At 43.5% G+C, this 14090-nt stretch overlaps 1 protein-coding gene across 11 annotated transcripts in view; it reads left to right on the top strand.

Moving 5' to 3' along the window:
* FHOD3 (formin homology 2 domain containing 3) overlaps positions 1–14090 on the top strand; it is a 642552-nt gene that overhangs the window by 457969 nt on the left and 170493 nt on the right. For all 11 annotated transcript variants that reach the window (XM_090049608.1, XM_090049605.1, XM_090049607.1 and 8 more), the window contains exons 9-10: positions 7385–7528; positions 9662–9900. In XM_090049608.1, the coding sequence (XP_089905734.1) occupies positions 7385–7528; positions 9662–9900 (383 nt within the window). The remainder of the gene's footprint in view (positions 1–7384; positions 7529–9661; positions 9901–14090) is intronic.

Here is a 14090-nt window from a genome sequence, read left to right as displayed (position 1 = left end):
CAGACCTGGCTGCCCATGACCAGGCATGCCTGTGATACTTTTAGGAACGTAAGAATTACTGTACTGCACCATACTGATCTGTTTAGGCCAACATCCAGTTTCTGACGTTGGCCAACACCAAATGCTTCAGAAATGGCTCACAAGACAAATTTATTTCAAGCTGAAAGCAGTGAAAAGTTAGCTAATGTTCTTAGGCATCTTGACCTACCACTATAATAGATTGGGTAGTACTTCTTCATACAGTTTGTGAGCCATCTAGTGGCTCTCACTGTTTAGACACCAATCCAAGCAGTGTTGAGCGTTGTATATGAAACTAGGCTGTGTGTGTGTGTAAGAATTACACAGACTATGAGGTCTCCAGTCCAGTGTTAACATAGATAGGTAGCTAGATATGCAAAGCCTAGTTTCATATATACAACATTATATATTTGCATATATATATATGTTATATATATATGCAAATATATACTGCATATATGCAGTGTTGTATATATGAAACTAGGCTTTGCATATCTATCTAGTTATCTTTATTAACACTGGACTGGAGACCTCATAGTCTGTGTAGTTCTTCCATGTTATTAATATCTTGTAAATGGCAAAAGACATGACAACAATAAAAATAAAATGAATAATAATAAAAAAATAAGATGCTTATGGTGGCATCCAGGAGTCTGAATAAGAAATTCCCTATCCTAAAGACAACTACCCTTTCAACAAGCAGCTGGGTTGGAATTGGGTCTAATTTTTTTTTTAAAGAACAGATAGCTGAATATATGTAGTGATGTGAATATTACTAATTTTATATATTTATGGTTTAACAAGATCTATCATCTAAAAATGTTGTTTAGAGAGGCTTTTCTTTCTTGAGCTCCAGTGAAACAAGTACATTTTTATTTTGTGTTTGCTTTTACCTTCTTTTCCTTTGGGATTGTTACTATTACACATAGCTCAAACTATAGATGGGACTTGGGGTACAACTATAGGGATATGCCAGGATTTGGAATTGGTCTGAAAGAGTTGTTCTTGATAACAAAACCAGAAATTATGCTAAATGAACTATTCTCAAAATGTTGCCAACATTTTCAGGTGAATGAAACTGCATAGCAGTGTCTTGTGAAATGTCAGCTACACCAAATCACAGGCCCTTCTGCAGGTCTAGACTTATCCCAGAACCATCCTAAGTAGAAGCACAGAAAGTGATCTGTGTGTTTACCTCCAAGGTTCCTTTGTATACCTAAATTTTGAAGAGATTCACCTCAAAATCCTAATTTTGGCCCATATCTAGTGACAGCATAACATAACATAACACATAACCACAAACACATACTCCCAGTATGTTCTTATGAAGTTTTTACAGCCTTATAGACTATAATATAATCTTTCCATGGAACTTTTTTTGTTTTGCATGGAAGCTTGATCTCACTATTATATTTTTGCTAAATACAGAACAGATCTTGAAGTCCATGCTCAGTTTTTGCTCACCTTTAAGTGATGATTGGCAGTTTTTTCATGAGTGGAACCAGGATTTCCTAAAGGGAGGTGCATTACACTGCACCTCAGACCATGGGGTGACAATGAAGGCAAGGTGTGGCTGGAGCCTCTGGGTCAGCAGGGTACACTGGGAAGCCAGGCAGGGAGAAAATGGATGAAGGAGGAGTCCCACCTGCCACTCACTGCTGAGGCTGTCCCCAGCTGACCCAGGTGTTGGGGGAGCCCAAAGCCACTCCAGCAGTGAGCTGTGAGGAGTGCCAGGGCTGTGAGGAGAGCCAGGCACAGCTGGGGGCAGGTTCCTCCTCCTAGCACGGGCTTCCTGCCCAGACACTCTCCACCCAGATCTTTTCCACTGGCTGGGAGCAGGTCCTAGAAGAAGGACCCTATATGCTGCTGCCACTGTGTTCAGTCAAGTCTGTTACCCCATGCCTATGGCTGGAGCAGCACAGGAGCAGCTCTGGGGCTCCCCTGCCCCTCCCCCCCCGCCAATGCCTGCATCAGCCAGGGACAGCAGTTACAGCATGGGGCAGGTTTCTCCTTCCAGCATCTGCTCCTGGCTAGTGGGGAACATGGGGCAGAGCAGCAGAGCACAGATGCAGGAAGAAGCAACCTGTTTGCTGCTGCCACTATCCTCTACCAGGCCTGGTATCCCATTCAGCTGCAACCCACAGCTGGAGTGGGACAGGAGCACTCTTGGGGTTCCCTCTATACTCAAGCTACTAGGCACAGCAGTGATGAAAAGGGGGTGCTAACACACCATCAAACCCCTCTGGATCCTCCCCTTCTTTTCCTGGCTTTGTCCTCTCAAAGGACAGAGTAGGGAAAGATCTAGGATCTTATCTCCTGGGCTTTTGTACATGAACCTGCCGCAGCTGATTGCAAGGCTCACTTCTTGCTCGTATTTTCCCTGGCATGCTAGGATATAGGCACTGCTGATGCCCTCCCACTGTGGTCCATTTATTTAAAATGTCTCTGTTATAGGCAGCGAAGTTCTTCTTTTGCCCTGGTCTGTAACAGCAGAGATTTCATTTCATTTTCCTTTGTTTGCCTTTTGAGATGGATTGAGGAACTTAAGCACAAATACAGCAATGGAAGAATATTTGAAGAGTATAGGAAATCATCATTGTTCACTCTAATCCACTATGCATGAAGTGGTGATTGGATTTCCACTGCTGGTAGGCTTAAACAGACACCTACCAATAAAAGTTTCCTGAAAAGAGTGAGTGGCAAGGATTATATGCAATATCATTTTAGGACATATGCGTAGTTGGGAGAGATGTTAGACAAGCTTTTGGGCTTTTTACAGACCTTCTGAAAGATGTCCAGACTTGGGCTCTGGTGGACCTCAAGAGGGACAAAGTTCCAGCCCTGGGGAGAAACTGGCAAGAATGAACCCCCACATGTTTTTTTCAAAGCAGACTTACCACATTAATAGTACTTCAAGGGGTTTTACTCTCAGCTCACCTGAGGGATCACAAAGGGGTGAAAGGGAGAAGGTAATTTCTTAAGTATGTAGGGCCCAGACTGTTTTAAAGGTACCTCCAAATTCCAATGCAGTGTTTTCATTTCTTGAATCCACAGGAAACTGTCCCTTATTAGGTTCCAGTTCAGAGAAGAACTGATATGTTTATATTGTATATTTTCAGTGATATAAGAAAAACTTACCGTATTTACTGGATTAGAAAATGAAGTTCCCATCCCCGCCTCCATATAACTTACATACCTTAGAGAGGAAAAACCCTCACCTTACAATTGAGCATGAGGAAGCAATGGAGGAGGGGGGAGGAGGGAGGTTGGTGTGGGGGGCTTGCAGCTGCAGCCTCAAGCCAGGGCTGGAGCTGCAGCCACAGCTGTTGCCTGCTCTCCCCTGCCCCCCGCAGACCTGCCATTCCTCCCCCACAACCCCCAGTCTCTCCTCCACCATGCTGCTTCCCCCTGTCTCTCCCCTTCTGCTACGCTCCTCCTTACCTTTCCTGTGCTGGAGCTGGTCACTGGGCCAGGTAGGAGCTAAGCTCTGTGCCCTGGGCTGCAGCAAGGATGGAGCCTGCCAGTGCAGAGCAAAGGTAAGGTGGGTGTTGAGGAGCAGGTGAGGGCAGAGAAACTTTGGGACAGGGAGTGCGGCAAGGCTGGGGTGGTAGAAGTGGCATGGAGAGAGGAGTGGGGAATGTGAAAGGAGAACTGGGAAAACCTGGGGTTGTGGGAGGGAAGCACAATGGGGGGTAAGTTGGGTGGGGGGACAGGCAGCAGGAGGCAAGCTGCCCAATTCTGTCACTGCCTGCCCCTCACCTGCCCTACCACATGCTCCCCAACTGTCTGCCCCATTACTGGCCACCTTATCACGTCTTCCCCTCCACCACCTGCAGTAGTGAGTGAGGCTGAATTTAAGATGATCTTCCAAAAGTTAGATTCCATACATAGAAAATGATAATACATTTGTACATTGTCCATGTGTAGAATTACACATATTAGGGGTTCAGCTTGCATTCAGGGTCATCTTGTATTTGAGTAAATATGATAAGTCACATATGGAAGTCGCATTGTCATTAGTGGGACATAACCCTATGTTTAAGCATTGTTGTGAAGAAGAACACTTTCCTGAATGGGGAGCTTTGTTTTGTAACCGTGACCTTTAAAGCATTTATATTAGAGATGCCCCAATACATTGGTCCAATGTTGGATCAGTACCAATATAAATAAAATTATCTATATTGGGTATCAGCCCAATGAGGCAAATAATTTGGCCAATAAATGCCTGCTAAATGCATAGAGCAGAGCCTGCAGCATGGAGAGCTGCCTCCAGCTGGTAAGTTAGAAGGGGAGGAGGAAGGGAAGGGACATAGTGGGGGCAGATCAACCCCCCTGTGGTGAGGGAGGGAGGGGGCAGGGCCAGGCGCTGTCCAGCTGGGGTGGGGTGAGCGCAGGATGGAGCCACGGCTCGTTGGGTAGTGGGTTGGCTCCTGCCGCTGCAGGAGGCCACAGGACAGGTACGTGCACCCGGATCTGATCAGGGCAGGACGGGCTGCAGCCGGCGCTGCACGGGGCTCTTCTCAGTGGGGGCGAGGCTCGGAGTGGGCACCTGCAGTGCTGGGAAGCGACTGCAGCCACTGCAGATTTTACCACAGCTCCACTCCCAGCCCTGCACCACTGCCCACTGCAGGCCTGGCTTTTCCCAGCATGTGGGTGGAAGCAGAGCATTAAGTGAGGCGGCTGGCGGCGGCACTAGGAGCAGAGCTGCAGCAAAATTTGTGGCTGCAGCCCTCTCCTAGCACCTCCCCTGCTGAGAAGAGCCCCATGCAGCACTGGCTCAAGCCCACAGCTGCAGCCTGCCTGCCCCCCACACCAGGATCTGGGGGCACATGCCCCCCACTGCACCATCCCAGAGTTCAAGCTGCGGTGGGAGCTGCCCCACAAGGAGCCATGGCTTTGTCCCATGGCCCCCCCATCCCGTTGGGCAGCACCTGCCTCTGCACCCTCCCTTCTTCGCCTTGGGGGCATTGATCTACTCCCCTATGCCCCTTCCCTCCCCCCACCCCTTCCACCACACCAGACTTACCAGCTGGAGGCAGCTATATCAAAAACTGGATCAGATTGTCCAATATGCCTCCTTAAATATTGGCTATCGATATCAGCCCCCAAAATCCGTGTCAGTGCTCCCCTAGTTTATATACATGCTGAGCACTCCTAGGATACAGAAGGCTGACTAGACCACACCACAAACATAAGATTAACCCTTGATTATTATCCTGTAATGACTGGAAAAGATATTTCTTTAAGAAAAATAAGCAGTGAGAGAGACTCCACTGTTACTGATTCCACTTCAAGCCTATTTTCTTGTACTGAAAAAAATGTCATTAGCATTGTCTCATTTAAATGACTCAGATACTAATTCTGCCACTCTGAAATTCATCTATATAGCCCAGAATAGCTATTCTTCACTAGCAATTCATGAAATCCCTTTTATGTCCCACTACCCTTTAAAGGTGGGTTGAGCCAAATCACAAAAGGGTACTTATGCTACATGGTGTACTTGTGGTACATAGTGACCAAGTGCAAAATAACTGTTGTGCTTTCAGTTCACACCTCAGCTGATGTCAGGTTAGTGTTTCCATTAACTTGAATTAGTCATGTGTAGCATGATAAGTTGCCCAATACACACAAAAAGGTGCTGCTCAGCATTAGCAAGAGCAACAGAATTAGCCTCTTAATCTACTTGGGCCCAGTTCTCTGTTGTTCTTCCCCTGTTCATGATTAACAGCAATGCAAAGTGGGGTAAAACATTGCAGAATCAAAGAATAGGGTTTTAGCACTTCTCCTTATTTAATGGTTAATGGCTGCGCAAGGTGTTGGGCCACAGAAAGGAAGGGAGTTTGTTCCATTTGTGCTTAAACACGTCTCCCTCTAGCAGCTCATCTTCCTGCATGTGGTCATGTTGTTAGGCCATAGTAGGGGATTGATCACATATTGCCATCCTCTTTACCAGACTGTAGTGGCACAATGCAATACACGGTGCTCTCTGGCTTTGTTGCAGAAGAGCAATATCACATTAATTCTCAGTATGCTGGAAACACCGGCAAAACAACTACAGTGAGAGAAGCTCTCTCTCTCAATATGCCGTAACAATGAAAATGTGAATTTTTCTCCTTAAGGATGAAGAGAAAGGAATCATTAGGGAGACAGCTTTGCTATTTCCTGATTAATCTTTTTTTTCTCTCTGCTTGATATTCTTGTGCCTGGTACCTTAACACAGTGGGGGCCAGCCTTTTTGGCAGGCATGCCACAAAAATTAAAGAATACTGTTACTAAAATATATATTCTAATGGCTGTGAACACCTTTAATCTTATTGGTAAATGTTTGCTCCACAACTAGAAATGCTTTAGATATATTGTAATCCTTCAAAGAAATCACACTAGTCAAGGTAGATAATAATCCTTTTCACAGTAAGATGTAGTTAGCCATGTTATTCTGAAGTCAGGCAGAAGGCAAGGTAGAAATGCAACTTACAGACTGACTGAATCAGAGATCTGATGAAGTAAGCTGTGGCTTATGAAAACTTGAGCACTTCTGATTCAGCTAGTTGATAAGGTGTGCCTCTATGTTACTGTCATCCTTTTAGTAAGACAGAAGGGAAAGGGAAAGGTAACAGCTCTGTAAGAACTGAGCAGCTTGTGCTTTAGCAAAATGAGTTCTACCCAAGGGCTTGAAACAGAAGACAGATATTTCTTGGTGACCTAGCACCAGTCAGCTTCATGCTCCACCTTCTTAAGGATGCCAAGACAGGAATAGTCAGGAAGACACCTTTGCCAATCTTCATTTAATCTTTTTTTCTCTCTGCTGGACATCCTTGGGCCTGATACCTTAACACAGTGGGGGCTAACCCTTTTGGCAGGCATGCCACAAATTAACCCCATGCCCTCCCCAAGTCCCATTCCAATCCCCGTCCCCTGCCTGATCTGCTACTTTGCTTCCTGCTTCCTGCCCTGTAAGCTGCTGCGCTACCTGTCTCCTCCCTGACCTTCTGCATGCCACACGTGCAGAGTGCCTGTGCATAATTCGTTGCTCCATTTATTCTCTTTTCTTTTTTTCTATACTTAAATGAAGCAACAAATTATCCAAGTAGTTTGTCTCAAAGACCTACTTTTTTGGTCTTTGTGTATGGACTGCTAATACTGATTTATGTTGCCAATTATTCAGATATTTACAAATTGTGTGAAGTTGTTTGTTAAAATGTATGCCCCTCTGTGGGGTTTTTTTCCCTTAGCTATATCTCTCCAATCTCACCCTTTGTTTTTTTGTTTAATCAAAAATCCTACACACTGCCACTTACAAAAACATATACCTTTGTTTAATCATTTTAAAACACAGAGATTGAAATGTTTTTCTTTTGCTTCTCAGACACTCTCAGGGTTGCCAGATCAAGACTCTTTCTATGACGTGGTGGACTGTCTGGAAGAGTTAGGCATTGAAACTATTTCACAGAGACACTTGAACAAGAAAGGAACAGACTTGGACTTAGTTGAACAGTTTAACATTTATGAGGTAACATAACATGCCCTGTTTTATGCATCTTACAGCTTGCGCAAACTTCAAAGCTTGGGGGTGGGGGGAACAGCCTAGGTGAAACTTGGTTATCAATTTTATTTTTTTAAAGAAATATCTGGTTGCTGGAAGTGTTTTTCACATTGGTATATGTGACCTACTGCAGTATCTGATTACATACAGGACAGATGCATTTCATACTAGACATGGGTTATTCTGCAAGGTAAAGTGACACATTTACTAGCCTCTTCAGAGGCAATTCTGTCTACAATTAAGACTGTTACTCAGACTGCTAGTTACACATCTAGCTCCCAAAGTCCGTAAAAGTTCTTTCCATATGCAAAAGTATTCAGTATGATAAAAATATTCAGTCTAGATCAATTCCATGAATACAGCTCTCTTCACAATTGATTGCCCAGTGAGTCCTTGTTTACGAGTTTATACTGGATCCATTCCTACCATTTTGTAGGAATTGGGTAATGAATGACTGACTCCACATGCACTGCATAAGTATAAAATAACCACTTGTGAAATATTTATGTGCACAGATAGGATATGTGGTTTCTTAATGATTAGAGCATTTTCAGATGGCTTTTTCTTAAGGCCAAAAATGATACAAAGTGCATGGGAATTCATATTAGGGTGCACTGAAATATAGTTTCTTTCTTTGCCACAATGTTCAGTTTTAGTGGTGGTAGTCCTGATTCTCTTCTTGCTTAACCATATTTACACTAGTACAACTTGATTATGTTAAACAGAGTTGTTCCTGTTATAGTCCAGTGTCAGAAGAGAAGCAGGTAAAAAAGTTGGCAGAAGATGTCCAGCTTCCCACCATTGTTCCACACCCCACTGTAGCCTGTGTGGTTTTGTAGAGAATCCAGCCCAGAAGCACAAGCATTTATTTTAATCCTTTGTGAATCCTGCTGGCAGAACACATTTTCTTGCTTTCATAGATATAAAAACAAATCGAGTGCCAAAAAAACCCAGATAGAGATATTAAAGGATTTAGTCACTAAGGGCTCCTATATATGTGCAGGGAGCCTGCTCAAACACACTGGAAATCCAGCATGTCAGAGCGACTCGATTTATCAAGCCTGCTTGTGCACAGAAACTAATGCACTCCAGCAGACTAACATCACATGCATCAATGTCCCTGTGCTGAAAAATGGTGGGTGGGGTATTTTGAACTAAAGTTCGTTCGATAAGCTTTCATTCAAAGTGCCCCATCACCATTTTTCAGCGTGGGGACACTGATACATGTGATGCTCGGGTGCTTTAATTAGCATGGCTTCCTAATTAAAGTGCCCCCTGTGCCTCCCAGATCACGTGTAAAAATACCCTAAGTGTGGTCCTTTTGTAGCAGCGTTAGTAAAGATCAGAAGTAGTACATGGTATGTAACTTCTCTAATATGCCCTTTATATATCTGTGTGCCAGAGCAGGAAAAATCAAATGGTATGACTGACTGTGAAGAGATGTGGGTTTTGTTCTCAGTTCTCTTACAAATTTCTTATTGAACTTCTGATCAATTACTTTGAGGTTCAATGTTACTGTCTATAAAACGGGTTCCCTATGATTCATATTATAGATGGAAGATGATGATAATACCTTCTTGACTTTGTTGGTGATGTGAACATTAATGTCTCCAGACTGAGGATTTAATCTTGACTCTGTAGAAGTCAATATGAATTTTGTCATTTATTTCTGTAAGGCTGCAATTTCACGCAAAGATTTTCAAAGAATTAGGTTCCCATATCTTATTGAAATATTGGGAGTTAAGCATCTAATTCCCTTAGGCCCCTTTGGAAACCCCAGATGAAACTTTTGCAAAACACTTGTCTAGATGAGAGGGCTCTATATATAATGACAATATTATCACCTAGACAAATATTTAGCAATGAAAGAAGAACAGTTGTTGGAACAGTGATTGTAAGAGGAATATTATGCATGTATATGATCCTGTCATCAACTTTTCATAGCCAAAAGAAACAAGTCATACTTGGAGTGATGAGTGATGATGGTTAGGGATGAGATATGGCTGCAGACTAATTTTTAAAATGCAAGAGTATTTTAAACATGTGAACATATGAAATGTAAAAAGATGTGTGGAAAGCCTCACTCCTTGCTCCTTTCAGATGACGCTGAGGCATGAGGATGGAGATGAGAATGCTGAACCCCCACCCAGTGGCCGCAGGGACAGAAGAAGAGCTAGTGTTGGCTCTAGTGAACGAAGGGGGTTAGAACGGAGAAGAAGCCGGAGACATTCAGTCCAAAATGTCAAGAGCACTTTATCTGCTCCTGCAAGTCCCTGCAGCCAGATGAGTCCAAACTTCATGTTAGGCCATGGTCAACACATTGAAGATCTTAGTGAGAAGTAAGTGGCTTAGGCAGGAAGGTTTTTCAATTGTTATTGCACCTTTCCATTACATTCATTTAACATTATTGACTATGATCATGCTATATTTCTTAATTACATTGCATTTTCTCTGTTCTTTTTTTTTCTGTTTCTGACTTTCTCTTGATAAAATGCCTGTTGAGTTGAAAAGCAAAAAACTACTGGCGATTTAAAAGACAGCTCTGTAGAATACTAGGTGCATTTGTTCGATCCTTATAGTTATATGCATATCCTTCCTGTGAATTCAGGCAAGGAATACGTGTCAGATTTTATTAATCTTCAGAAAAACACAAACTTTCAAAGAAATCTATAAAATGAATACATTCTCAAGCTCTTTATCATCATTTTCCCCAAGAAATAGGTACAAACAGCATCAGAAAGAAACTTCAGAGGGTAGAACCCTTTTTTATAGATTTTGTTGTCCACTGTAATACATGGACAGACTTGTCAGCCTATATATATATATATATATATCCATTTAGTAGAAGATTCCAACTCTATGAGCAGGGAAATTGTAACTTTCAAGATTTCTTTTGTTGTATTGATGCAAACATTTTTTGGTGTGTGTTTTGGAATGAGTTTTGCTGTGACATTTTCTTTTTCCAAGCTATATTCTAAAATGAATATTTTCTTTCAAGGATGAACAGTTGAAACCAATGCCCCTGATATTACATTTAATAATTAATGAAAGTGAAATAATGGCCATCTGGGGAAGGGGTTGGTGGCACAGGGTCAGTCAAAGCTAACTGGTCAGTCCTGCCTAGAAAATGATCTGCACCAATAGTGTTACCCTAGGGTGGGTAAGCGGGGCACAAACTGGGTGCCAAACCAGGTGGGGTGCCAGAATGGTGGCCTTATGGAGAGAATATTCTATGGCAACAATAGCAACATCTGGGCTTAGCATTACTGCAGTCCTGCTATAGGAACAGCAGTGAGAACAGGCAGACTGTGCCACAGCAGCAACAGCCATGGACTTTGAGTCCCAACAGCAGGTAAAACGGGGGCCTGGTGCCCTCCACCCACTTCACTCTGACAGGGTTTTGCCCAGGATATGTGAACACTGCTAGTTATGTCTCTGCTCTGCACTATTTCTTGCTATTGAGATAAAAATGAAAGCCTATGGGTTTATGAATTTCCTTTGCTAAACCATTCTATTTGGTTTGGACAAGGCATTTTCAGGAACGGGGAAGGAACCATTTATCTCACTCTCAGCACCTCTGAAAATGAGGTGCAAGTTGTTTCATGAAGCATGCAAATGAATGCACACATCCAAAAAAGTTCACCTTCTTGCTTGTGGAATTTCAAGTTTTTCTGATCAAAACTACAGTAGATGGTCTTGAAGCTTTAAGGCTAGGGACACACATTCACAAAGCCTGAGCCTGAATTGATTCAATCTTTGCAGGTTAGTCTAACCTGGCTAGGGTGAACCAGTTTGTAACCAGACAGAAATTCTCTCTGGACTGAGGAAATTCAGGCACATGCCTGCAGCGGCTCTGGCTAGAAGCCAAGGGACACTAGAGCAGCCCTTCCATCTCTTGCACAGTGCTGAGCTGAGGGCAGGTGGCATGGTCAGGCCCCGGCAGGACATTCTGATTAGGGAGGTCTGCTTGCACCATCCCAGACTTTTCCCCACTCGCTGTTCAAGGGCTGGGAGTGTTGCCAGACCCCACCCCCATGCTAACACTCTGAGGCCAGGGGAGGAGGGGATGGGAAGTGCATGCATCTGTTGATGATACTGAGCTTTTCAATCTCCCTCCCTGGTTTTTTATACTGTCTGCAGCAAACTGACAGGCAAGCAAGCCAGCAGGTGCCTGATAACAATGTATATCACCGGATCAGAAAAACGATAGCCTCTCTCCATTACTTCAAACTCTTCTTAAATAGCTTACCAGCTGACCTGTTGATTAGCTCCAAACAACCCTAAGCAGTCACTGTTCTGTCTGCCTGTCCCAGTAGAATTAGAGACATACACACTTCTGCACAAGCTAGCATGCCTCGGGTTCATGAGGCTGGGGTCTATGCTGTGGGATATGGGAGAGGGTGAGGAGGGGATTTCCTCCATAAGCATCAAGGGGTGGGGGTAGGGCAGGGGGAAGCCAGGCAGGGGGAGCAGAGGGAAGGGGCCAGCCCTGCTGTGGAGCAGAGAGCCCTGCCCAGTGCAGCCCAGAAAGCATCCTCGTTGCTGGGGGAGTCTGGTTTATCTTAAAGCAGCAAGGAGTCTGAGACAGACATTGCATAAATCGGTTTGAGCCAAATCAGTTACGTCTAATACTACATTCAACCAGGTTTATCTCAAACTGGTTTATGTGCACTGAATATCTGTTCTGTTACAGGTTTCAACCAGTTTCTGATCACTTAAACCAATTTATGTGTAATGTCTGTCCCTAGCCTAGGAGTCCACTCATCCTGTAGGAGCTTCCTACCTACAAGACCTAATGTTGAGTATCTATTCAAAAGATCTCTTCTTCAGAATAGAGGATACTCTCATATCATAGACTGCATCTTGTCACATTCAACATAACAGATGCTCATAATCCTGAGTGCCCATTGGATTTATCCCCATTGCATCATTTCATCTGACATCTCATTCATGCTTGTTTTTTGTTACATTTTATTGGCTGGATCTGTAGAGATTTCAAGCCTGGCAGCCCCCTGGTGTTACAGGCCAATGAACAGGAGGCTGTTTTTAAAGCATCTTTAATGTGAGTACAGTTTGGGACTTCAGCTGCTCTGCATGGAATGTCTTGTGTGGTTCTGGGCTCTATTTTTTTCACTACTGATATGGCCAGAGACCCTTTGTCAAAGCATATGCAGGAGGTGTTAACAGTTCATTAGGGAGATGCATTTTGACTAAATAGAAGAAATAATTTTCATTTTACTGCTTTAACTCTGCAATGATCCTGAATTGAGTCTTCCTGTATGGTTAAAGAAAGACAGACACACTGACGAATTACTTCTGGGGTTGCTACACTTCAGATTTTTCAAACCTTTTTGCATTTGCCCTTTTGTTTTCTATGTTTAATTTCTAGGAACTGGAGAATGCATAACAGCCAAAAGGAAAAATGACATTATCTCACAGTATTCTATCCTGATTCCCAACATGCCGCCTTCTAATGACCTCTGTCTTCATCTCCGTTCTGGCCTGGTTTTACACTACATGCTTGCTTTAGTGTCGGTCTTATAAATACTTTAAACCAGATAGTTCTCCGCACTAGTTCTGGCTGCATTAGTGAGGTGGTCTACTTTCAACTTACCTTCTTAAGAGGATATTTTACCTATACCAATGCTTCATTAATATTATTTCATCTGTTTCTGGATATGCAGAGGGGCTGCCTGGTTAACTGAATGTCAAAATATTTGCCAAAAGACAAATTAACAATTAAATGAGGGTTTGAAATCCACAGGATGCTCCTACACATTGTGTGCTTTGCTCACACCCTGTTTTTTCAAGGTACATTGATGTTCCAAAATGTATAACCTCCACTGCATAATGCCAAAATGACATCTAGACATTCCAGGCCTTTTAGCTTCTAACTTCAGTTTTCCCTGTGAAGGCTGCTTAAGGTACAGACAGATGTAAAAATGTAATGATATCAAAGGATACAAATATAAGCTGTCAGGATGCAGGATTGATACACAATAAGGTATACATAAATTAGATTTTAACAGCTGCTGCATTCTCTAAGCACCATCTTCTCCTTCCTCTTTTAAAGCAGATAAAAAGCATGTTTGTCCATATCCAGGGACTGCCCTACTTTTTCAACTCACATTTTCTGCTTCAACTCTTTGAATGAATTAGTTCAAAGCTGCTCAACCCATGACCCACAGGCCAAATTAGGCCTAAAGAACGACATCCAGCCTGTGGTATGCCCTGCAAGTGAGGAAATTTGGTGGTAGGAGAGTAGTAGCAATTAATACTGCCACCTCTCCCACTGCCAAATTCCCAAGCCATGTGCAGCTGGATTGGAGTAGAGCCACTCCCCCTCCCCCACATGGCCAGATCGGGGCTGGGCCACATGCTGTCCCCCCATGTGGCTAGATTGAGCAGACCATGCCCCCTTCCTCACATGGCTGAATCAGGCTCAAGCCATGCCCCCTTCCTCCAACACAAATAGATTGAGGCCTGGCAGCCCCCACTTACCACCCTGCCCTGCACAGCCAGATTGGAT

Source organism: Crocodylus siamensis, chromosome 5, assembly GCF_052110815.1.
Source record: "Crocodylus siamensis isolate JL-2025a chromosome 5, ASM5211081v1, whole genome shotgun sequence".
Lineage (NCBI taxonomy): Eukaryota > Metazoa > Chordata > Crocodylia > Crocodylidae > Crocodylus > Crocodylus siamensis.
The sequence above is the reverse complement of the archived record's forward strand: the minus strand, read 5'-3'. Positions and strand labels throughout refer to the sequence as shown.